At 43.5% G+C, this 24,616-nt stretch overlaps 1 protein-coding gene across 1 annotated transcript in view; it reads left to right on the top strand.

Moving 5' to 3' along the window:
- Positions 1–24,616, top strand: part of LOC134546320 (uncharacterized) — a 124,965-nt gene that overhangs the window by 33,684 nt on the left and 66,665 nt on the right. Inside the window, exons 2-3 of the mRNA XM_063389066.1 lie at positions 8,681–8,782; positions 10,594–10,769. Of these exons, the coding sequence (XP_063245136.1) occupies positions 8,681–8,782; positions 10,594–10,769 (278 nt within the window). The remainder of the gene's footprint in view (positions 1–8,680; positions 8,783–10,593; positions 10,770–24,616) is intronic.

The following is a 24,616-nucleotide window of genomic DNA, read 5'->3' as shown; positions in this document are numbered from 1 at the left end:
TTTTTTAAAATTAAATTAAAAAAAATAAAACAAATTTACGTCACACCCGCCATCTTGAAATTTGATACAACTTCTGTAATTATCATTATAGCCACCATTATGAAAATCTGTAATTTTTATGCTAGAAAATCGGGAAAAATGTTAAAATTAAAAAAATTAATCAATCAAAAATTAATAAAGTGTTATTTAAAAACCGCACTTACATCCTCGGTTCGAACCCGGTGAGGGCAAACATAACAAAATGGCAACGGATTCTTCCTCCACGGAAGCCACCGACAGACTGACCCACAACTAATGCCAAGGTACATATATAGCCAGGTAGTATAATGTCATGTCCGCCATCTTGTTTTCTTCGTCTACTGGAGGCCACCATCTTGTTTTCGTCTGCAAGAGTGCACTACCACAATGTTAGTTTAATTGAAATTTAGATGCCATCTTAGAAATTAATAATTACTTAACTAGAACTTTGTAGAAAAATCCAAAACTCATTAAAAAAAATAACTCATTAATATAATGATTGATTCGATCGATTCCTGTCCTTGGTTTCATACTTGATTTCAATAATAATAATAAAAAATTTTTTTGTAAAAAAAAAAAAGAACAATTTTAATAAATATTGTGGAAAGTTATAAAATAAGCTTACATTACTTATCTACCAGCCTCCAGTAAGCATATGACCAATTGACCGCCATCTTAAAAATTCTAATTAGTTAATGTTGAAAATCGTGAAACATTTCAAAATCATCAAACAAATCACTCATAAATTTACTGATAGAATCGATGGATTCCTGTCCTTGCTTCAATCCTTGGTCAATGCAAGAAATGTATTTTAATTAAAATGACCACAAAAGTGACAGGTATGAGAAATAAAACACAAGTTATTTTACAAACATAAATTTTATTTCATAAATTATACACTAATACAAAAAACACAAACATTTTATTTAAAAGTAGATTACCTAAACAAATTCTGTTCAAGATTTATTTCCACATTTAAATATGTGCCATTCAAGACACTGTTTAGCTGTTAGCCCCGATTTCCGAGAATGATTAGAGAAATACTTAAAGCACAACTTACACAAATAAATTTCGCACTGATGTTTTGTAACTTGAGGTCTCACAAGTCTCGAAAAGTTTTTGATGTTCCAGTAGTGTGCAATATTGCTTTCATTTGTTACAAGCGACAAATCGATTTGATCATTCTATCTTGTTCAGTTATTGGAACCGGACTCACCTTATTATCCTCAATTAGCACATACACATTAAATGAAACAACAGGGTTATTTTTCTCAAAATGTTTTATTTGATTTAATGGTGGTGGATAGTACAGACCATCAAAGTCGTACTTATTCCCAAAAATCGTAATATCTCGTATTAACACGATTTTGATGGCTTCCTTCGACAAATCTTGCCAAAATACTCAATTTAAAACAAAACTAATCGTTCAAGTTTTGACTTTTGTTGACTATCAACTCAGGCAACGAAATAAATGATAATGCCTGACGGTATTGAAGCATACTAACACATGTTTGTTTTCCTGTGCATATCTTCTGGTGACTATCCAGACTACTACAATGTGAAAAACCCTTATTGCATTTGTCGCTCTTATATGTCTTCCGAGAGAATGTCAGAGACCTACTGCAGGTTATAAGATGACTTTTAAAGTTATCATGGCATACAGATTGTTTATTCCTCTTGTTGCACTGAAACAGTGTTTTTTGTTCATTATTCGAACATCTGCTCCTTCCATGTCTGCGCGCACTTGAAGTGGTAGTGAGTGACGTACTACAGTATTTGAACTGGTGAGATGAACGTTCGTCATTTGTTGATGTGTGAAATGTTGCTGGCGAAACTTCAATTGATGGCACCGCTGCCATTGAGCACTCAGCTGTCGTCGGCGTCGCTGTATTCGTCACCTGTGCCATCTGGGTCCCTGATATCGATGATAGATCCTCATCAAGATCGGCATTGGAACAGCAACTGAATCTCACGAATCTTACTGAAGGAAGCCGATCCATAGTGAACCACGGCCAGAGGTGAATTGAGGGTCCTGTCGTCTGGACCTTACTTATATACCCACGGCCTACTTGTATACTACATGAGTCAAAATATTGACTTTATTTAAAAAAATAATTTATTAGATTAAAATTTGGGTACCTTAAAATTCTAGAAATAAAAACACACAAGTTCATGTTTTACACATTTATTTAGAAAAATTTCACTAATGCATATTAGGTTAAGGTATTAAGCTTTTTCGTAAGTAAAGTTTTTAACGTTGCACGAACTATCTCGACTCCGAGTATTGTTTCGTCAACTCCGGTTCCAACTGGTTCGCAGATCACGGGCTCAGGAACTAAGGTTTCCGACTGGACATCTTTGGCAACGACTGCTTCAGTGAGACATGGTTAACGGCGTCTGTGACCACGGCTGCAAATTGGCTTTGCCTCAGTGATAGTTGGGACAGGTTCATTGACTGAATTACAAAGAAACACAAGTCGTTTGGGCATCTGCGTAGATGCATCGCAGGACCCAACCTGTTGCAACACGCCCGTGTTTGGTGTTGCACGTGCAGACGAAGCGACTACCTCGTCGATGCTAGCTGTATGGATTGTGTGCGGTCTTGTGTGATAGACGGCACAGTTTCCAGGTTCGCAGCAATCTAATAGCAGCTCAGTCGGTTCCTAGGACACAGGAATGTAATAAAACTACCAGTGCTGAGCACCTCCATCACAGGTTTTTGTATATGTACTCATATATCCGGCATCCCAGTAGCTGTACTCGACACTGTTGAAGATAGGCCTTACGCTCGCGCACACGCTATCAGGGTGAAATGGAAACATCTTCTTTCAGGTCGGACGTCAACTGAAGGCACGAACGGCTGCACGCCTTTTATATATGCAAGCTCCTACTCACACTGCAAGTGCCATTTCCGCATTTGCAGCGAGTTTACACAGGCACATACTCGTTCAAGCTTGACCTGTAGTTGCACACCATACATTGCACTAAGCTTGCAAAGGTAAGGACAGCCGTAATCGGTCTGCAGGTCTACAATCTCAACTGGTGCTTCACACAACTTGCTCAGCCATTTCTTATGCTTAGGTCGACGACATAAATGATACCATGCCGATTTTGCAGTAGCAAATAGTCTAGTGTGTTTTTCTCTTGGTGGTATGGAATTTTATCTTTGTCCCACTCCCGGCCATGGTAGTATTCGCATAGCCATTCGCTAGAGCATTTGTTTTTCGTCCAATAATTTCCAGGGAGGCTGGAAGGTGCGTGTTCGAGTTCTACCGTCATACTCGTAGGTAACACCAATCTCCTAGAGCACGAATCCATTTTGGCTCTGGAAACCTTGCTGGTTGCAGTACATCTTATCGCTAGCAATGTTCGACCGTAACTAATTAATGTCTTAAACGAAACAGTATTTCTGACAGAATTTTCACAAGCTTGTCTTGGCAATTGTACGATGCAAGCCGATCGTGAAGTAACAGACGCAAAGCATAGGTGTTTAGTGGAATATTTCCACTCGTCAATATCTCGATCCTACAGTCGATGATGTTTGAATTTTTTCGATCATCCTGTTTGGAACTGTCAAACACCATTTACGGAGCCTTGTTCTTGAAACTGTCCGGACTCAGTATCGGTGACTGTCTGCGACCATAGTATGCTTGCTGATACTTGGCATACATTTGATATGCTAGAAGAATTTTTTCTTTTTCAAAATCCATTTTCATATCCACATACGCGTAGCTTTCGCTGTTTAAATATATTTTTACATTACATATTTGACAGTTATCGAATACAGAGCAGCACAATCCTGCATTGAGCTGCCTTCAGATCGAAAGCACGATAATAATGCATCTTGGGTTTTCCTTAACGAAGTTGGCATTTACTATCCAGTTGATATGCTGACTATGAGACAAGCCAGGATAAATTTCCAGGCTTCAGAATCGAAATGGTACATCAATGGTCTTGCTGTTTTCTACTTTCTTCAGCATCTTGATACGTTCAACCATGCTCACTTGGATGTGAGGCAGCATCCACTCGATAAACTATAGTGTAGCGAGATATCCTGTGGGTTTTATTCAGCATGCAACAATTGCATTAATGTGCGTGTTAGCTATATGCAGAACGAGCTCTTGTTTCGAATTAATGATTATTTTCTTTTAGTCTTCAGCGAATCCAAGAAGCACAGATAGACGAACACAAACTTCGAATTTTTCTTCGATGTAAACAGGAAGTTTATCCATCCTTGAGAGCCCAACCGGTTGTTTTTGCATCAGGCAGTTTGTTTGGTTTGAGTGAAAGGTAATTTTTCATAGCAGATGTTATACCTACATCTCCCGTCTCGTCTGATGCCATTGAGTACATATGTAATGCGCTCGATTATGTGAAGAATACCACTGCAGGATATTGTTGACATTGTCGAATGTGTGCGATCAGCTTTTGTCAGCGCGCCTCTTATACACAGAAAAGTTTCTAAGGTAAAGTACAGATATATTGGTGCTGTACAGCAATGAGTACTTCTGAAGGTAGTGTGTACGGCCCGAGCAGGAAAGCCTGGTACTGGTGCAGTTCCATTTTCGTAATTCTGTCAATAAAAAATTATTTGATCTTCCATGTTGAAGATTTCTACTTCCATATTTATTCGGCACTTGTCCAATACTAAAAAGAAACTTTATGTTGTCAGGTGTTGTTGCACCGATGTCTGGTAGAGAACTGATCTTATTCCCGACAATGCGGTTTCTTTTATAACCGTTTGATGTCATAAATTTTATGCCATCTCTTCAAGTGCAGACATAATGTAATTTTTTCGTCTCAAAAATTCACCAAGCATTGTCGCTGGTCAACGATTTTCACGACGACTTCGTTGCACACTTCACGATGACTGGAACATAAATTATACTTTGCGGTACTTTGACCAGTTTATATCCTGGCAGGATAATTGGCGAAAACTCTTGCAGCATGTTGTTTATTCTTCCGTTGATATATGTTCCACTTACCAAATTAGAGCTTATTCTTATGACATTCACAGGAAGTATGTTTACTGTAGGCGTAAATTCGTAGGCTTTTCCTGAATCATACACCCTTTGGTTCGAACCTGAGCATCGTAACTATGATCCCAGATTTCGTAAAGTCGAAATTTTCACTGCTGTTAAAATGCTATTTTGAGTGTTTGGATTTACACGCAGTTGCGATTCTACATTCTGTGGTAACATTTCCCTGATGTAATTTGCAATGTCGTCAATTTCGTAAGAACCAACAAGTAACTGTATTTCTTGTGTGGTCCCATCACTTTTCAGGAGGCAGATATTGCAATATTCTCATCGATATTCGATCTGGCATAATACGTTTGAAAATCTACGAGTCCTATACACTAATCACCATCAAATCCGGGGGCTGAAATGGGACTGTCCGTAGCTGTGATTCGTGACCTGTCAATGTAAGTGTTATCGACACGACTGATTTATTTTTATTTATTTACAGTTATTTTACAAGAATTTTTTTTTTGTTAAGTGGAAATTTTTATTTAAAATGCGAAGACACAAGTGACCACAGTTTATTGGGTTAGGCGACTGTTCGGATTTGTATTGTATAATAATGTAGTATACCGGCCCAGGTACCATCTAAGTTTTGGCTGAGGTCTTAGATTTCCAAAAACTTATTTTGCCTTTGACTTTTTGGAGCTGGCTTGACGAACACCCATTCCTAATATCTTGTGGCTTTCATGATTTTAGATATTTCCCACGCCGCGATTTTTTTTCCTATTCCCGCGTTCGACGATTTACTTATATCTTCGGCATCCTGTGGCAATATCTCGTCAGCTTGATACCTTGATTCTAGATCATTGCTGAGAGAATAGGCAATAACGTGCTGCTTGCACTTTTTGTCAAGAGAATCAATGCCCACACACCGAAGCTAGTCGTTTGGCTAGTTTTGTTCCTGGACCACAGAACCTGTAGCCGGGAATGTGTAGCTCGAAAGGCAGATCGTTTATCATTGAGATCACAAGTCCTGCACCGACCTGTTAGATTCATTACACACAACTGACCAGAAAGTATAAATATAAGTGGTTTTATACAATTTTACCAGTATAATGCAAGTAGTCATGCAAGAAGTGTGTTTGCGCGTGCACATTATGCAAGATTAAGAAGCCTGCGCACTTGAATCTTGGCACGGCTCGTTATTGTCATCTACCGAACGATGCATAATGGTGACCCCGTCCAACAGTGGGAAAATGTGCGTTCTACTGATTTTTCTGGAAGAACCAAATGGTCTAAGTTTTGAAAATGAGTACCTCTATTTCAAGACTCTGCAACAGCTAAATTATATGCATCTAGTTACGGCTCTACGATCGGCTGATGGCCTGGAGTATTTCCCATAGAATGTTAATGAAGATTTTGTGTCTCAGAGCGAAGCAAAAACCAATTGAGTTTTGGTTTTCGACGAAGTCATGTGCGAGAAGCAAGGCATAATACAAGAGTACTTTTCCATAGGCAGACACACCAAAGTAGACTGCATTTACCTGCGTCAGACGTACAGTTGTATTCCAAAATATCTTCTATGAGATAACACGAACTTCATAGTACGTTTTCGCATGGATGAACATAATTTACTTTACGCTTATGACGATCACATAAAAACCGACATGAATATCCAGGATATGTGATCCTAGTTTTGGATAAACGAGCATGGATTCCTAGTTATAGTCAAGGACTGCCTCTTTATATGGGCAGGTACAGACAAGGTTTTGATCAGTTTATCGTCAAACATAAGTCATTGCATTTCGAAATTCGGACGTAGCAGTCGCACTACCATACTTCCGGTTTGACTCATTGCGTGTAGCTGGCTTCCCTCAGTTCTTCGAGTATGGAGACTATTTCGTTGATGTGCGAATAGTTTCCTGCACTAAGTGAAGCATGTAGAAGTCTAAGATGGTCAACTAATTCATTGGGGTCATCCAAAAACACACAGTTAAAGTTTCGACCACTTTCTAGCTTTTTTAAACCTGCACCATGTACTGCTAGTTCACTGAAGAGATTTGCGATAATGTCGATTTTTTCATGATCTTTGTTTTTATATATGCCACTTTCCAGATCGTTATCGCCAAAATGTGCATTTGTTAACTCTAGTTGTTTTATTTTACCCTTGGAAAATTCCTGAGAATATCCTTTAGGCTCCCTGCGAAACAGCAATTCGTACAGACACCCGAGTCCCGTGCATTTTAAACTCTTCTATGCGCACAATCTTTCCAGATAAAAACTCTATTTTGCACCAATGAACCACTTATTATGATTTCTGTACACTTCATAGGTCGTGTCATTATTCAGACTCGTGAAAGATATCAGGTATGGCCGGATCATTACATTAACTTGGTGTCCTCTTTTCTGTAATTGTTTCTTGTGCATAGACTCTGTAATCACAAAGTCCTCTTCTTCTGTATCTGGTTCATATTTTCTTTTCTTTACAGCTGGCATTTCATCATAAACTTCTGTCTTCATAGTGTTGGTTGGTTCTTCCTTATTTTTAGGTTCATCGAGATGACTAGTGATTGGTTTAAATATCTCTTCATTTTCCATCTCACATGCAAGTCTGGTTCTTCTAGCAAGTAGATATTTTTCACGAACAGACTGTATAGCTTGATGAAGGTCACTGGCCAAGTCCGACAATGTAATGGCTGAAAAAAATTTTGCAAGACTTCCTTTTATACTTTATATTCGTCTGCAGAAACATTTTTCTTGTGTTTGGGAAGATGAGATTGTGTTGCCTAGTGAGTAAGTGATACAGTCAGACTACTTTATAAAGTTCTAAAATCATCATACCTTTGTGCATTCGATACTTCGATCATACCACTGTGCCGCCAATAGTGAGTTTTGGTACAATTTTTTATATTTGAATTTTAAATTATTATCTCAAAATAAATTTTATAGCTTTGAATTTAAACTTGTTTAGCCTACTGTTACATCCCACTTAATTATTTTCCGGCTAGTTTCTCGAATCGTTCCCAACGCAGTATCTGAGACTTTGCCGATCTTTGCGAGGCTAGCTTCGGGCCTTGTATTTCCCCCACCTTAGTGCACGACCGGCGATTGAAATTCACCCAGCCTCTGTGACTTGGACTGCTTGTGGCTGCAGCTTCTCAGGGCAGCCTGTTTCTCAGATCTCGCCTGAGGTGAGCTCTTACAGTCATGCCCCATTCTAATGTTCCAGGGCTGTCGAGCACGTATAGGTGCACTGGGTAAGAAATTTCTCATGAGCCAGCACCCCCCTTCCCTCATTTACACTTATCACAGCCCAAAGCATTGACCAGAGGGTTAACCCCAGCCAGCGATGGCCTTTCTCAAGGTCTGGACACTGATGTTCGAATGTACCGCCTCTGACTTCTAGTGGTGGAGTTATAAACTACTTCGAGTCTTGACCAAACTCATCCTGCCCCCTAGCGACTCACGCAACAAACATTCTCCTTTCGTTCTAAGTGCTTTGGCTGAGGCACAAACCGTGATCTCTAGGTTTAATATCAGAGATTTTTCTGACTAGGATAATATATTAATAGAGATCTAAATAAATAAATAAACGATGTATTTAAAATTCATTAGAAAAGATAAGTCCTTAGGAAGCCATCTTTAACATAATAGATGTGATGGTTGATAGAGGTGATGTTGAGGCCTGTGTTGTGTAGGCAAAGGCTATGCTGATGGGCCAATGGGTGGCAGGCCTGCAGGAGCAGAACAAGTTCCTCGCAAACGCCTTGGAGGAGTTGGAAGAGGAGGCCGTGATGCAGGTGCTGCTCGCCGGCGATCACAGCTCGCACGTGAGAGTACAGCCATGCTGGCAGCTAACCATGGGACTGATAAGAGCTCTTGCGAGCAACTTAGCACCAGGCCACCTGTCAGCCAGGGGTGCTTATCACCCGGGATAACAGCTCACATGTAAGAGACCAGCTGTGCTGGCGGCGAATCATGGGGCTGATCGGAGCTCTCGCGGGCAACTTAGGATCAGGTCACACCTTCAGCAAGGGGTGTTTTGTGCTCATCTGGTGCGCCCATAGTTCATCATACTGCACATGACAATACAAGCTGATGTTTATTGTGCACATAGCACACAGTTCTGTCTATATTCATGTATGATTTGCATATCACAATACAGTCTTCCTCCCTTCTCATTTGGACACATGTCATTATGTCGTGAAGCTACCTAGATTAACAAGTGATTGCACTGATATTAAATAAAGCAGTGTGTTTTGGTTTTGAGTTCATTTGTAACCTAAATTGTTTGTGACATACTTTATCTAAATATTAGTTTTATTTTAAATTAAATTAATGATTTTTAATGTACATTGTTCAAGGTGGATCCAATCAATTGTTTGCAAAAAGCATTAGTTTAAGCATGTATAACTTTGAGGTTGCGCCAGGATTTCATAAACTACTGGAGCATGTATACTCGTGGTTCTGCCGGACGTCTGCGTTTGGGGTTCTCTGTCCTCGTGCTTGCTAAGGCATCGCACACAGAGCAAGGAGGTGAGGCCTTTCCACAACCCTTCTGTGTTCATTTTTGACATTTTTAAAGGGTTTATGTCTCACATTTATTACACAGACGTTAAGAAAGGGAACTTTTAAGATTATAGTGGACACCGACACGATGTTAATAAATATGAGTCGTTTTGAAATGCTGGGATGGAACCTATAACCCTCACCAGTCCCACTAAGTGTGAGTGATGCATTAACGAACCTCTATTATATAAAGCGAGTTAATTAACAAGTTGTGCAGAGTTGAGTCACCTCTCAAGCCTGAGTAACCTTGCAATGTAACACTGTATATATTTAACTAGGTGTGCCAGACTTTACTACTTTTTAACCTTACATTCCTGCATTCACTTTAAAGTAACCTTTTTATGGTACGTAAAATATATTTTCACTGGTGGTCATCATTGCAGTTTAGTTTACCATCAAAAATCCTTATTAAATATTAAATATTGGTGGAAAAAATTGCATAAAACCTGATAGCCACAGAGCATGTCAAGGAAGTTGAAAATGATCAGGGAATACAAGGAAAATTAAGGGCAATCACAAAGTTTTGTAATTTTTAGCAACAGAAAATTTGTAGAGCCGTGCTCTATTTCCGAGTGCCTCTAATGCCTCTCATGCAAGTCTTTCCTCATTTGATGATGTCTGTTATCTTCTCCTTCCATCTTATTATCATACAAACTCTTTGTCACACTACCGATGTGTGCACAGTACCTACATACTTATTTTCATTAGCGATTTTTATAACTGCATTGATTTATTAAATGGACAACCTCTTTAGGATTAATTTATATTACATAATGGTCCATACATGCCATAATAACCAAATAAATTATTGGGGCATGGTGTTTAAGTGATCAAATCCACCCAGTTGGTCCTGGTTGCATTTCTAATATAGTACCATATCACAGAACGTTTTCCAAAACTCGCCATCTTTTCTTATCAATCAGTATTTTTATTTCATATCCTGTAATTCTTGGTATTGTCACCACATAGTCCAGAAAAGGAAGAAAAGAAAGACTGGCACATGTAACATCAAGGGCTCAGCAGCACTTGTGTCCATGGGCAGGCTCGCATGGTTGCATCACTTCAAGCCCTGGTGAAGCGCCTGGAATCGGACGTGGACTCCCTCCTACAGCTTATCCACCGAGCGATGTACCTGGGCTGCTGGGACACTGAAGGCCTCTTGTTCTGCGAGGTCTCCTGCCAGGATATATTCAACCCTTCCCTGCCACCGGGACCAGCGTGAGTATTCCCGTGCCACGGCTCTGTGCATGATGCAGCACAAAACATGCTGAGACAACACATGCATGTCTTAGGACTGCTTGCCCACATTTCCTAAAACAGTACAACCACAAGTGCTCCTTTAAATTGAAATAAGTCTTAAATGTTCAAACATTATCTCGTTGTGCTACAATTAATTATTAATAACTGAATTTTTTATTTTTTTTCATGTCTAATTTAAAGCAAGCTAATTGTGATGAACAATCAATATATAAGGCAGGAAATTTGTAAAAGTAATCAGCCATCGCCTATAGCCAGGAACCATCCTAGTGTTAGCCAGATAGATAAACAGTGATTTGAACCCAGGTCCTACAGAAGACGAGTCCAACATATTACTGTTTTGCCATTACTAACTCCTAACTTTGAGAATGATACCTAAATGTAGTCAAATGTCTTGAGTCATTTGAAGTTGACTTAAATTTCCTGAAAACATTAAACAACTAATGATAATTTACTGAAGACTGTGTGCTGTTACATGACTGTCCCACACATAGAAAGTGTTTTGTTTTATTATAAATAACATTTTCTAATTATTATTATTTGTTGACATTTTTATGTTTTGTTCTATTGTTGTGTATTTGGACATATCTACGACTACCATGCTCTATGGCGTAGCCCAAGTGACTTTGAAGTTCAATTAGCAAGACCCCTCTAGGGAGCAATTGACTTAAACGGCAAATTGAACTTTTTATACATAATTTGCATAACAAAACTTTCATTGTTGAAAAATCCAGTTTTAAATTTAAGACATTTTAACATATTAAGTTGTATTGTTAAGTGTCTGTATTTTGTTTTGATGTGATAATTAAGTCAACAATCGGTGTGTCTCGGCCAATGAGAGGCCATGTTACTTAAGATAAGCGTCATTACTGAATTAACGAAAAAAAGTCTTGGAATAACGACGACGTTGGCTAGATGGCCCGGGTTTCAATCCCCTAAAAAATCAGAAATATCTACGAGCTAAGTAGATCATCCTATTACTAGGATGTTTTAAATCGTCGTCTAAATATAAATTACATATTGTTTAATTAGGGCACGTCCTATATGACGTGTAATTAGGAGTGAATTACCGTGAGTAAAATACCGACTCATGATGCTATCCTGAAGGAACTGTTTTCTGCATACACATATTGTAACATTGCCGACGAACATATAAACATTGAATTTTACGCCGGACACGTTAAAGACTTATTGAGATAAACATTTGTTAAAGCCAATTACGTATCCTGATCTACACTTTAATTAGTTCTACACCCAGAGGTGAAATGAGACGGAGCTCTCACGATGCTCTACCGCAATTTACACATTGAATTCAGCCGCGGTACATTAAAATTAACTTAAATTACGAACATAATAAATAAACATTATTATTTTATTTCACACTAATATACGATTCTAGATTGAGAGCAACAGACATAATTAATTTGAATTGTATGAACTTTTGTTGTGTTTTATCATGTGTGCAACCTACCTCCAGTTATCTAATAAAACATGATGGTATACCACTGGTCCAACCAATAAGCATATATATTTTATTTGATTAAAGAATATTTGTTTTAATCCTATGTTATATTGCTATTATTTTACAGTGTATATGTTTGTTTTTCCTTAATGACCTTAATTTACATGTTACCCATCTCATGCTAACCCTAGATTTGAAGTGTGAAATTATTTTAACTTTCTTTTTTTCTCTTATGTACCACACTACATAAGGGTGGCGCCCAGAGACATATTTAAATTTAACCAAAGAGTCTATACTCAACCAAGTAATAAATATCCAGAGAGAAATATTTATTATTTAAAATATTATAATTATTACTGACAACAGTTTAGTTCAGATAATAATTCAGAGAGTTCATGAATTATATCCACTAATCACAACGTATGAACACTAACTATAAAGTTCAGAGTGGCAACCCAACTAGTGGGGCCCGATTTGCTTGTTTCAAATCTGATAGGTTTGTTTACATGCAAGCTTTGAATTGAACGTTAGAGTGGACAGGATATTGGTTGTAATTGGTAATTGTAGTCTTGTTAGAGGTATTGCACAATGGCTCAGCAGACCTACTATCTGAGAAGTAGGGCCAACAGTGTATGTGAAGAGTGTCCCACTACACACAGCTCTGATAGTGACACCTTCACATCCATGGAGGACTGTAATTCACCCGAAACCAGGGAAATGAATGTACCGACACACTCACACACACAGCATAGTGAGGGGTTAGGGCGGCCAGTGTCACATCTTCCCACAGGAGAGATAACACAAGAACATGACATGCCAACCACTACACCAGGAACATCCACATCAAGTCCTGACCTAATGCAGATGCTCCAACAGATGTTTCAACAACTGTCCAGACAAGCAGAATACACCGAGCGAACCGAAGCTAGGATAATAGAACAACTGGCCAGGCAGGCAGAACACACCGAGCAATCTGAGAGCAGGATTAGGTCTCAGCTGACCAGGCAGGCAGATTAATCTGAGGACCGAATCATGTCTCAGCTCTCCAGGCAGGCAGAGCAAATGGAGGCAAAGTTAGATACCACCTGCTCCAGTTTACAAAGTCTGGAACACAGTATAGAGGAGAAACTAGTACAACAACAAAGGGAGATTAATCAGGTAGTGGAGAAGGTGACTCAGACAGTTGAACGAGTAGGGGAGTTGGAAACTTAACTGCTATCCATTCGCGAGAATGTGACCCTAGAACAACATGGTCTGAGGGAGTTCTGTCAACGCAGTCGGGCAAGCATGAGGGACGAGCTGCATGGGCAGACTCGACGACTTGAGGTCAGGCTGGATGACATAGAGGTGGCGACCTCTAACCTGCGGGATTGCCTGCAGAATCTAGCTGTAAGTCAGAGTCGTACACCTGACACAGCTGGTAGTACACAGCGAGAGGCACCTGAAGTGCCACCTACAGGTACGGGTAGACAGCTGTACCCCACACCTGGGTGCAGTTATGACACACACACTGTAGAGTCACTACCCAGACAGTCTGCAGAGACTAGGACACCATCTGAGCCTAGAGCACCTGCAATAACAACAGAGCGCCATCTGGACCCGGTTGCTCTCATGCACCATCCAGCAAAGCTGTGGGCAGAGGCCATGCCTACTTTCGCTGGCAGAGCCAATGAGAGTCCAATGAGATTCCTCAGAAAGTTCGAGGAATATGCGGCTATGTTTAACCTAACCGATGGAGAAATTTTGAAATGCCTGAACAACGCATTAAAGAGTCAAGCATTCTATTGGTGGGAGCTGACCAGCACAAACACCCACAGCTTCGACCAGTTCAGGGAACTATTCAGACTACAATACTGGAACATCAGAATCCAGAGTAATCTGAGGGCACAACTCCACACAGAGAAAAATGACCCAAGGAAGGGTACATCTCTAGAGGCACACTTGTCAGCCATGTACGACAAGACTAGGTATTTAGACCTACCAATGACAGATGAAGAGTTTGTGGCTGCCATGCTAACCCAGCTGCCTCTGAAATACTAGAAGCAGTTGTCTGGACTACACTACCATGACGTCACCGAGTTCCGTGACCGGCTGCTCAACTATGACAAACTCAAAAAACTGAATCGAGTTGCACCCAGACAAACTGAGGAGGCAGACCGAGCACCACCTCACCAGAAGCAGCACCAGGTCAACCCTTACTGGCAAGGCTGTGAGGGAAAACAGAAACCGGAGCACCAGGCAGCAGTCAACTACATGAGCTGGCAGGCAAGGGGTGAAGCACCCCGTGGTAACGGCGGGTCCTACCACAACCGATACAGAGGGGCACCCTACAACAGGAAACGCACCTGGTGGCCCAGCAACAGGGGATACCACAGTGGTGAAGAGGGGGCAGAGCGAGCCAGGAAGAGTGCCCGTTATGAAGAGAGGAGGCGGTCCCATTCGCTGGAGCAACGGCCACCCAGGGAATCCCGCAATTTCAGTCGTCGTGCCTCGTCTGATGACGAGAGGGAATACCACTTCAACCAGCATCGCAGGATGAAGGAGAGGCAGTACCACGACCAACGCGAAGATTCCCGCCTGCCATACTACCGAAGCCCCAAGACGACAGACAGCGGTGAAGGCAAAGCCCACTTCAGCCACCTGTCTGAGCAACCGGCGTCGCCCAACAGGACGTTTCGCCAGAGCCAACAACCAAGAGCAACGAATCAGCATGGAGCACATCCACGCTATCAGCTAGACAACCCTGTTGCGGCAGAGTTCAAGTCCGCAGTACAGGAAGCAGCAGGTACCAGTACATGGTACAATAACAACAGGACGGTGCCAGACTCGCAGGATGCGCGAGTGTCAACGGGCACGTTAAACTAGAAAGGGTTTCTGTAGGATCGCCCCGCACCGAAACCCGACCTCCAGACTCAGGGGTGAATAATGTGACATGTACTTATAGCTGTATCAGCTACCGTAAGTTTATGTGTACCGTAATGTTGAGAGATAATGAAAGGGATTTTTTGTACAAAGAGACCGATGAGGGCATAGTACCGCAATTCCACACAGTATGCCCACAAATCAACCTAAACATATATGGGCAAGAAGTGGCTGCACTGATTGACAGTGGAGCAGAGGTGACATGTATAAGTGAGGAGCTGGTATGTTTCCTGGAACGCATTGGCATGAAGATACCAAAGATTCCAGTACCTGCCATTAAAATTATTGGGGTTACTTCAAGAGCCAGTCCTATTGTACACAGGCAAGTGCTCATAACAGTCTATTGACTTGGAAAACCCAAGGAGCTGACAGCACTAGTGGTAAAGGGATTGGCAAAACCACTAATCATTGGAACTGATTTTCTGTCAAAGTTCGGCATAGTAATAGATTTCAGAATGAGCACCATACAACCTAGTGTCAGCCCTACACCAGTGTCACTAACGGACAAATGGCATGTCCGAAAAAAATTTCATAGGTATTTTGGCTAACACCCCCATGTGTAAACAAGTGTGTAACCACCAAGCCAGTGAACAGCTGCAAGCTACCATCGAGGACATCAGATAGTCAGTCCAAGATTCTAAAACTGTCACACACATACAGCTGCAACATCTTTTCAATGTGCTGAGAAATTTCCAGCATGTATTTTCGGATAAACCGGGGAGAAACAAATTCTATCAGGCTCAAATCAAGACACAGGAGAATGCACCTTTTCATCAGAAGGCCTACCCTGTTCCAGCTAAATATGTACAAGAGGCCACTGCATATTTACAGCTCATGATAGACTGGAATGTTGTGAGAAGGGAGGCTAGCCCTTATGCCAACCCTATTGTCTGTGTTGGAAAGAAGGATGGGACAGTGAGGCTCTGTCTTGACGCCAGAGAGCTAAACAAGATTACCATCAAGGACAGGGAGAGCCCGGTACAGACAACTGAAATTCTGAGACTGTACCAAGGTGTCAAATATTTAACCACCATGGATCTGTCATCTGGTTACTGGCAGATTCCACTTGAGCCTGAGTCATGTAAATACACAGCTTTCCTATTTCACAATCAACAGTACGTTTTTACTGTTATGCCATTTGGACTCTGCAGTGCTGTAGCGGACTTCACCAGGTGCCTTGACACTACTCTAGGGGCTGAGTGCAAAGGATTTGCCAGAGCATATGTAGAAGATATTTTGATAACATCTGTCACATTTGAGGAACACCTGCAAAACATTGTTACTGTGTTACATAAATTACAAGAGGCAGGTATGACAGTGAAAATACACAAATAAAATTTTGTAGAGAAGAACTGCCATTCTTAGGGCACATCCTTACTCCCGAAGGAATTAAAACAGCTCCAGAGAAACTCTAGATTATTCAAGATTTCCCTACACCCAGGAATGTGAGACAACTAAGAGCCTTCTTAGGCATAGTTGGTTTCTACCGAAATTATTCTAATAAGGTAGCCCAGTGTGCAGTACCTTTGTTCCAGCTCCTTAAGAAGGATCATATATGAAGGTGGACTGAAGAGCCTGATCAAGCCTTCAAAAATTTGAAAAGCATATTCCTGGAAGAGCACGTGATATACCATCCTGTTCAAGGAAAAGAATTTTTGCTGTATACGGATGCATCTAATACTGCATTAGGATGCAAACTTGCACATGAACACCAAGGAGTGGAGAAAACAGTGGCAATGGCCAGCAGAACATTAAGTCCCGCTGAGAGTAACTACACTGTGACTGAACGTGAAGCGTTAGCTATAGTGTGGGCCCTACAAAAGTACCGTGACATACTACTAGGTGAAACCATTAAATTGCTAACTGATCACCAGGCCTTAACTTGTCTGAAGGCTGGGAAGTTGTTTGGAAGCCGACTTACAAGATGGTTTCTACTGCTGCAAGAGTACGATGTACAGATCCAGCATATAAAAGGGTCATCTAACACAACAGCTGATTATCTGAGCCGCCTTGAAGACATTCAAGACAACACTAGTCCAGCCCACTAGAGGGAATTCCTAGTAGCACTGGCGGCAGCCAATGTTTTGCAAACTAACCCGAAGCTCCAAGAACTACTGCAGGACCTGCAAGCCAAGCAGCAAGAGGACAGATTCTGCCAAGACACTGTCAAGCAGCTGACAAGTCACCCGGTGGAACACAAGATCCACCAACATTTTTGTAAGTCACCTGAAGGAATATTATTTGCCCACTCAAGGAAGAAGTATCTGTATGAAGATGCATGGAAGCCAGTGATTCCAGTCAGCATGAGACAGCAAGTCACCTCGGAGGTGCATGTTGCACTTGGACATGCTGGAAGCAAGAAACTGACTGAAGCTTTAAGGAGGCAAGTATATTGGCCCAATATGCCTCGATTCATCATCCAGCTCACAAGAGCATGTGATCTTTGCCAGAAGTCAAAGTCACCTAAAGAAAACCTGCATGGAGAGATACAGCCTATTCTCCCCAAGGCACCACTAGAGTTACTGTCAGTGGATCTATTTGGCCCACTACCCCAGTCTAAAGGAGGGGTGAAATATATATTTGTGATTCAAGACATATTCACAAAGTTCACAAGGCTGTATGCTATTGTAAATCCCACTGCAAAAGCAGTCATGGGTAAATTAAAATTATTTACTGATGAAATTGGTATGCCAAAGATGGTACTCTCTGATAAGGGTACACAGTTTACCAGTGAAGTGTGGCAACAGGACGTACGCAAGCTAGGCGTTATCCCCACTACCATTTCTGTACGCCACCCTCAAAGCAATCCCGTTGAGAGATTGATGAAAACTATTGGAGGCCTACTACGTATATTGTGTCACAAGTCACAGCAATCCTGGAGGGATAAACTACCATACGTAGAATGTGTAATAAATCATACGGTACACAGTTCAATAGGAGTCACCCCACATGAAGCCATGAGTCTGGATAGGTCCGAGGCGATGAACCCTATCTACTTGCCCCGACTAGGTCAAGACCAAGACGAGAAAGATTTACCCACCGGTGAAGAAGTGGAGGATTTTATAAGCAAGAAGCTTACAGCTGAAGCTGCAGTCCGCAAGAGGAGGCACCCCGCATCAAAATGATCAACCTTCAAAATTGGTGACCTAGTGCTCAAGAAAACTAATCCAGTGAGCAGAGCTTGGAAAAATGTTACCAAGAAATTGTTTTTATTGTTTGATGGTCCATATGTTATAACTGGAACCATTCATGAAAATAGCTATGCTTTATCCGAGCCATCAACAGGTCAGTCAATAGGCCGTTACAACATTACACAGCTGAGGGAATATAGGAACCCTACCACTGCAAATTAAATGTTGGTTGATGCACAAGTTAATGTTTACCTCATTGTCATGTGAGCGAGTATGCTGGAGTAACAGCTGAGAGCAGTCTGTATGTGATGGCTGGCACAAGAGCCATGTAATCCCCGTGTTTATAATGTGTTATGTTGTTATGTTTATGGTACGCCAGGAGAGGCGTAATATAGCCGTCGAGTATACCCTTGTGTAAGAGCGGAAGTGTAATTCCCGCCAGTGTCCTGTGACGAGGTGAAGTGACATGCCACCCGCACTGGGATTTGAGTAGCCAGTGAAGCTATTATGTGTATAAATTATTTATTATGTATTTGAGTATTTTACGGCTGATGTATTCTTCGATTTGGGTACTGACCCACTAACACTAACACATGTTGGGAAGCACTAGACTCGCCCTATTTACTGTGAAGAGCTATGTAATTACCTAGCAAGGAGACATGAGTGTAACTGTGTTCGACAAGATACATGTGTGATGTTATTTCACCTAGCTGTGTACACATGTGTAAACACTGGTATGCAAAGCAGTTCTACAAGCACAAAACACTTTGCAACTACAAGCAAAATTATTCTTGGTTACCTTGTTATGGGTTATTCCAGTTGATATATCGTTGCACTGTAACACTTTTTCTTGCAGAGATCACCACAATTTAAAATGAAAGAGATATATTATTTTGGTTGAATATGAGAAAACCAGTGAAATTTGAAGGAGTTATCCTTTTTCTGATGTTTTAGGTTGGTATCTCTTGGGGATACTGATTAGAAAAGTATGCATCCATTTCGCATACAAGTCCAATCTATTAGTGGTGTTGAATTTAATTAGGTTTTATTCCTATATTTGTTGTTAAAGAAAAAAGAAAGGGGTATGCTAATCTGCTATGAAATGATAACAAGAAATTTGCAGAAGACATCTGTATGAAGTTTTATTGTGAAAAGGACCCTATACAGAAAATTTATAAATTTCGCTTTACGAAGCACACGATATGCGAAGTTTGTTTACTATGTATGTTTCGATGAAGAATCTTGATGTAGGCTGACCTGAAAAACACTGTGTAGAATCCTATGTTGCGAGATGACACGCTCTTGCAGTGAGTGTCCACAGGTCTAATATAAACAAACTTCAAGCTAATGCAATTCTCCCAGCAAAAGAGAAAAATTCAAGAAAATATAATTATTAATATATATATATATTAATTCCATCCTGAGAAAAGAGTAAACTGAAATTTACTACTCAGCAGGAGCTGTTGCAAGCTATCCTGAAAAACATATGTTGTTTTGTTTACAATTGATATGATAGCATGTTGCTATCTGCATCGAGGCCAGGAGCCTCAGACACATTACAAGGCTCTATTCCTGCAGGGAATATATTCACCAGAGATGGTCGTGAATTTCCAACCCAGCGAAGCCCGCTGCAGGCTGATAAAACACGTTGAAGTTGAGAATGAAATGAAACAGCACTGAACAGCTGATCTGCTCCGATAATCGCCAGCGTGAAATCGGATACCGCCAGGATAGTAAAAAAGGTTCAAATTACTCACTCGTCGAGACGACTGAGAAAAAGATTTAATAAAAGAGGCGGATAAAACTAGACAAGGAAAGAGACATGTAGTGTGATTATTTTCACACAGCCTTGTCACATAGCTAAAAGCACTTTGTTTAGCTAAAAACATTTTTGTTTAAACAATGCATTTAAAATGTTATTAAAATTTAGGCAATCTTAATAGCCTATTCCACTGTATATAGATGTAATGTAAATGTTATGAGATAATATTGTGAATTGTAAAATTTTGTGAATTGTTAATGAAATGTATATGTACGAGATGCAGGAAGTTGATATGTTAAATGAAATGTGAAACATATAGGCAGCACTATGCTTAGGCTGCATGCAAATGAACATTGGAAAATCACATCCTAACAATATGAGAAATGTGTTATCTACTAGTTAATTTATGCAAAGTTGTACTAATTTGAATTTAAACATTTTATGAAATATGTTATTCATGTTTTATGAGCTTATTGTTGATTAAGCTTGACGTCGTACCTCCGTGCCTCTGGGTTAAAGCCCGGATCACAGCCCTGTCCGCAGCGCGCCGCGGCTTTGGGAATGACGTCACTTCCGCTCCGTGCGCGTGAGAGCAGTGCGCCGGCGTCCTTGTCTCCAGTCCCGTGCGAGCCACCTTCGAGGCTAGACGCGGCCGCGAGACGCTCCATAAACTCGCCGCTATTATCGCTTTTGGATTATGTTCTATAGTGTGTATAATCTCTTTTATCGTTGTCTTTACCGTGAGCGTGAGTGTTGTTTTGTATCTGGCGTGTCCGCGGGCCGAAACACGTGGACTAACACAACTAGCCTGCACCGCACATTTCTCCAGCGCGCGACGTCCCTCGGCAGCTACACGGGCCGGACGGTCCACCCCTGCCTTCCCGCAGGAGGCTGCTCTACGCGAGAGAGCTGGCGCCGGGCAACACTAGAAAACGGCCGAGCGACGTCCGCCACGTCTCCACGCATTCTACGGAGGCGGGTACGCGACATTTGGCGCCCGTATGTGTGGTGAACTGCAAGTCCACAGGAGAGCGCGTGCAGTGCGGGAAAAGAGTGTACAGTGAGTGATCAGACAGCGTGAAAATCCACCTGGGACAATGGATGGATTCACTTATTCACCTAGACAGTACTTCTGATCTCATCAACGCGAGGACGCAACCATTCCTTTCCCACGTTTCCAACACCTATCAGTTTCACGGTTCAGCTGATAACGCATCGCCGTCTCCCGTCCCGCAACCAGATTATATTTCCCGTCGATTCACCACCACCCCCCTCCAACGGGATAACGCACCGTGGTACCCCCTCCTTTTTCACCCTTTCGCCGTTCTGCCATCGGTGATCTTCGGGGCGCGCCGGCGGTGTTCGGGCGGGCGCGGTGATAGCCTGCGCGGGCAGGCTGCGCAGACGGAGCGGCCACGTGGGCCCCGTGTTTGTAAACAATGCTGCCGTGCGGGTTGACAGTTACGTGCGCGACGTGTCAGCTACCGAAAGGCATGGACCTTGTGACAGGAGAGTGGCAGTGTCGGAACACGTGTACGTGCGCGCCACTGAGGCGCAGTGAGGTGAAGACAGAAACTGCTGAGGGTGTGTTGTTATGGGACAGGGATACATCATCAGAGCAGATGCATAGGGTAGCCCCGAACACAGCGAGTGCCGTGTACCGGGAAAAAGGGGGATGTGACGAGTGTAGAGGCTGCTCGGGCAACCGCGTCGGGTCGATGTTACCGAACCAGAATCCACCGTCGCCGAACCTAATTGACTGGGACACACCTACGAACTCGGCAGCGCCGCCAGTCACGTACGCTGTGCGGGTTGCCACAGGGGCTGGGCGTATAGTGCTGCCAGAGTTTAGCGGGCTCGTGCACGAAGACCCACAGGAGTTTGTGCGGTGGTGTGAGAGGTGCATGTTACAGTGCAGTGTGCCGGTAGAGGAGTGGACCCAGCGCACAAGCGAACAGTTGCGTGGTCGAGCTCGTGAGTGGTGGACTCTATGGGGGCGATACGATATGCAGTGGCGGGAGTTCGCCACGCGTCTCTTGCAGCGATTTGATGACCGCCAGGCAGTCTTGAGCTGCAAGGCCCGTTTCTACGGCGAGGCGCAGAGGGACACGGAATCTGTGGAGAGATTCCTGGCGGGCAAGTTGCAGCTATATCGTCGTATAGCCCCAGAGGAAGCGCCGGAGCAAGCGTTGCCGGACGTGACCGCGTTAGTGCGGGAAGAATTACAACCCTTCCTCAGGCCGTATTGCAACGGGTCTGTTGAAGAATATGTGCGACAGGCCGTAGCCACGGAGGGCAACCTGCAGCGCCTTCTGGTGCGACGGACAACTATGACCACTCCCGGACGAGAGCCCAGACACGAGTAAAGAGCGCCCGCTCTCCCAGAGGGAGACATGCAGCTCGAACGTCCACGGCAGATGGTAGCACGGGCAATCGAAGGCCCACCGAGTGGCAGACGACAGACCACCGCACCAGAGTGGCGGAACGCGGGGAATCGGCGGGATGGAGGCCGACCACCCCAGTGTCGCCTTGGATGCCTGCAGGACACGTTCCATTGGCACCAGGAATGCCCAAGACAACAACAACAACAGCAACAACAACAACAACTGGCGGGAAACGGGCAGCAGGGGGTGTAGGACCAACAGTTCTGCCCCCCACACCACCTAACCTCCTTCCCGAAGCCACGGCCGAGACACGCATAACACTGGGACAGCTCACCACCCCAGACGACCGGCTGATGCGGGTACCCGTCGCTCTGAACGGGAGACCGACGGCTGCTCTCGTAGATACAGGTGCGAGCCACGTGTTCGTGGCCCAACACTTGGTGCCGCCAGCGGACGTCACACCGAGATGCTGTGCACTGCGTCTGGCCACGAGCACAGGAGTCGGGACAGCCATCGGGGACGCCATCATAACGGTGAGTGTGAGGGAGCTGGTTACCCAGATGGCAGCAGTTGTAGTAGAGGGACTCAGGGAGGACCTAGTGCTGGGACAGCCTTGGTTGGTAGAGCATGACACAGTGATAGCGCCGGCCTCTGGGCTAGTGAATGTTGGCAAACATGAGCGCCTGGCAGTGTATGCACTAGGTAGAGCACCACTTCCCCCGAGAGAGCCCACGAAGTTAGAAGATGTGGACAATGATGTACCCCCAGAGTATCAGGATGCATTCAGGCGGCTCATAAGGGAAAGGCAGAGCATCTTCGCCACTGCCGACCCACTCAGGCGCACAACGGTGACAGAACACCGAATCCCCACTATGCACGACCAACCAGTGTATGAGGCCCCCAGGGGATATGGTTTCCGCGAGCAACGGGTGATACGTGAGCAAGTGCACGAAATGTTGCGAGATGGTGTCATTGAACCCTCCAACAGCGCATACAACTCACGCATCGTCCTAGCTGCCAAGAAAGATGGGACCATGCGCTTCTGTGTGGACTTCCGTCCCCTGAATAGTGTCACAATTAGTTCTCCACCACCGCAGATCAGTGTGGACGAGGCCTTGGCAGGCCTGGGCAATGCACGAGTGTTCACGACCCTTGACTTACGTTCGGGGTATTGGCAAGTGCCAATACACCCAGGTGACAGAGAAAAGACTGCGTTCACGGTGCCCGATGGTAGACGATTTCAGTTCTGTGCCATGCCCTTCGGGCTCAAGTGCGCGCCGGCCACATTTCAAGCTATGATGGCCCGCGTACTGGAAGGGTACATTGGCCAGTTCGTGACAGCCTACCTCGACGACGTGATTGTGTACTCCAAGACCTGGGAGGACCATGTGCAGCACCTGTCCCTGGTCCTGGAGCGGCTCCAGATGCACCACTTGACCTGTGCCACACAGAAGTGTCACATTGGACGGAGAGAGGTGGAGTTTTTGGGACATGTGGTGGATGCTGAGGGTAATCGTCCGCACCCGATGCACCTGGCGAAAATTGCAGAAGCTGAACCCCCTAGAACCCGCAAGCAGTTGCAGAAGCTCTTGGGCCTCGCCAACTGGCTGCGGAACTATATCCCGCAGTTCTCCACGCTCACTGCCCCTCTGACAGATCTGTTGTCACCACGACAGCGCTACCAAGGGACACCGGCTGCACAGCAGGCGCTGGACAGCTTGAAGGCGGCTTTTCTCCGATGCCACACTCTGTCACGGATAAACCCCGAGAGGATGCTGTACGTGCAGACGGATGCGAGCGCCGAGGGGGTGGGCGCGGTGCTATATCAACGAGACGAAAATGGGGACAGGTGCATAATCGACTACGCCAGTGCCAAGTTCGGCCGCGCGGAACGGAATTACCACAGCAATGAACAGAAGTGCCTGGCTGTGGTATGGGCACTGAAGAAATACTGTCCCCACCTCGAGGGTAGGCAATTTGTATTGCGCACGGACAACCAATGCCTCACATGATTGCGGACCCTCCAGGGGCGGAAAAGCAAACTCGTGAGGTGGGCGCTGTTTCTACAGTCGTTCGACTTCGTTATGGAGCATGTTCCAGGAGTAGAAAACGAGCTGCCGGATGCCCTGTCACGGGACCCTGATGAG

The sequence above is a fragment of the Bacillus rossius genome, chromosome 1 (assembly GCF_032445375.1).
Source record: "Bacillus rossius redtenbacheri isolate Brsri chromosome 1, Brsri_v3, whole genome shotgun sequence".
Classification (NCBI taxonomy): Eukaryota; Metazoa; Arthropoda; class Insecta; order Phasmatodea; family Bacillidae; genus Bacillus; species Bacillus rossius.
Note: the sequence above shows the minus strand (reverse complement) of the source record. Positions and strands in the feature narration are given on the sequence as shown.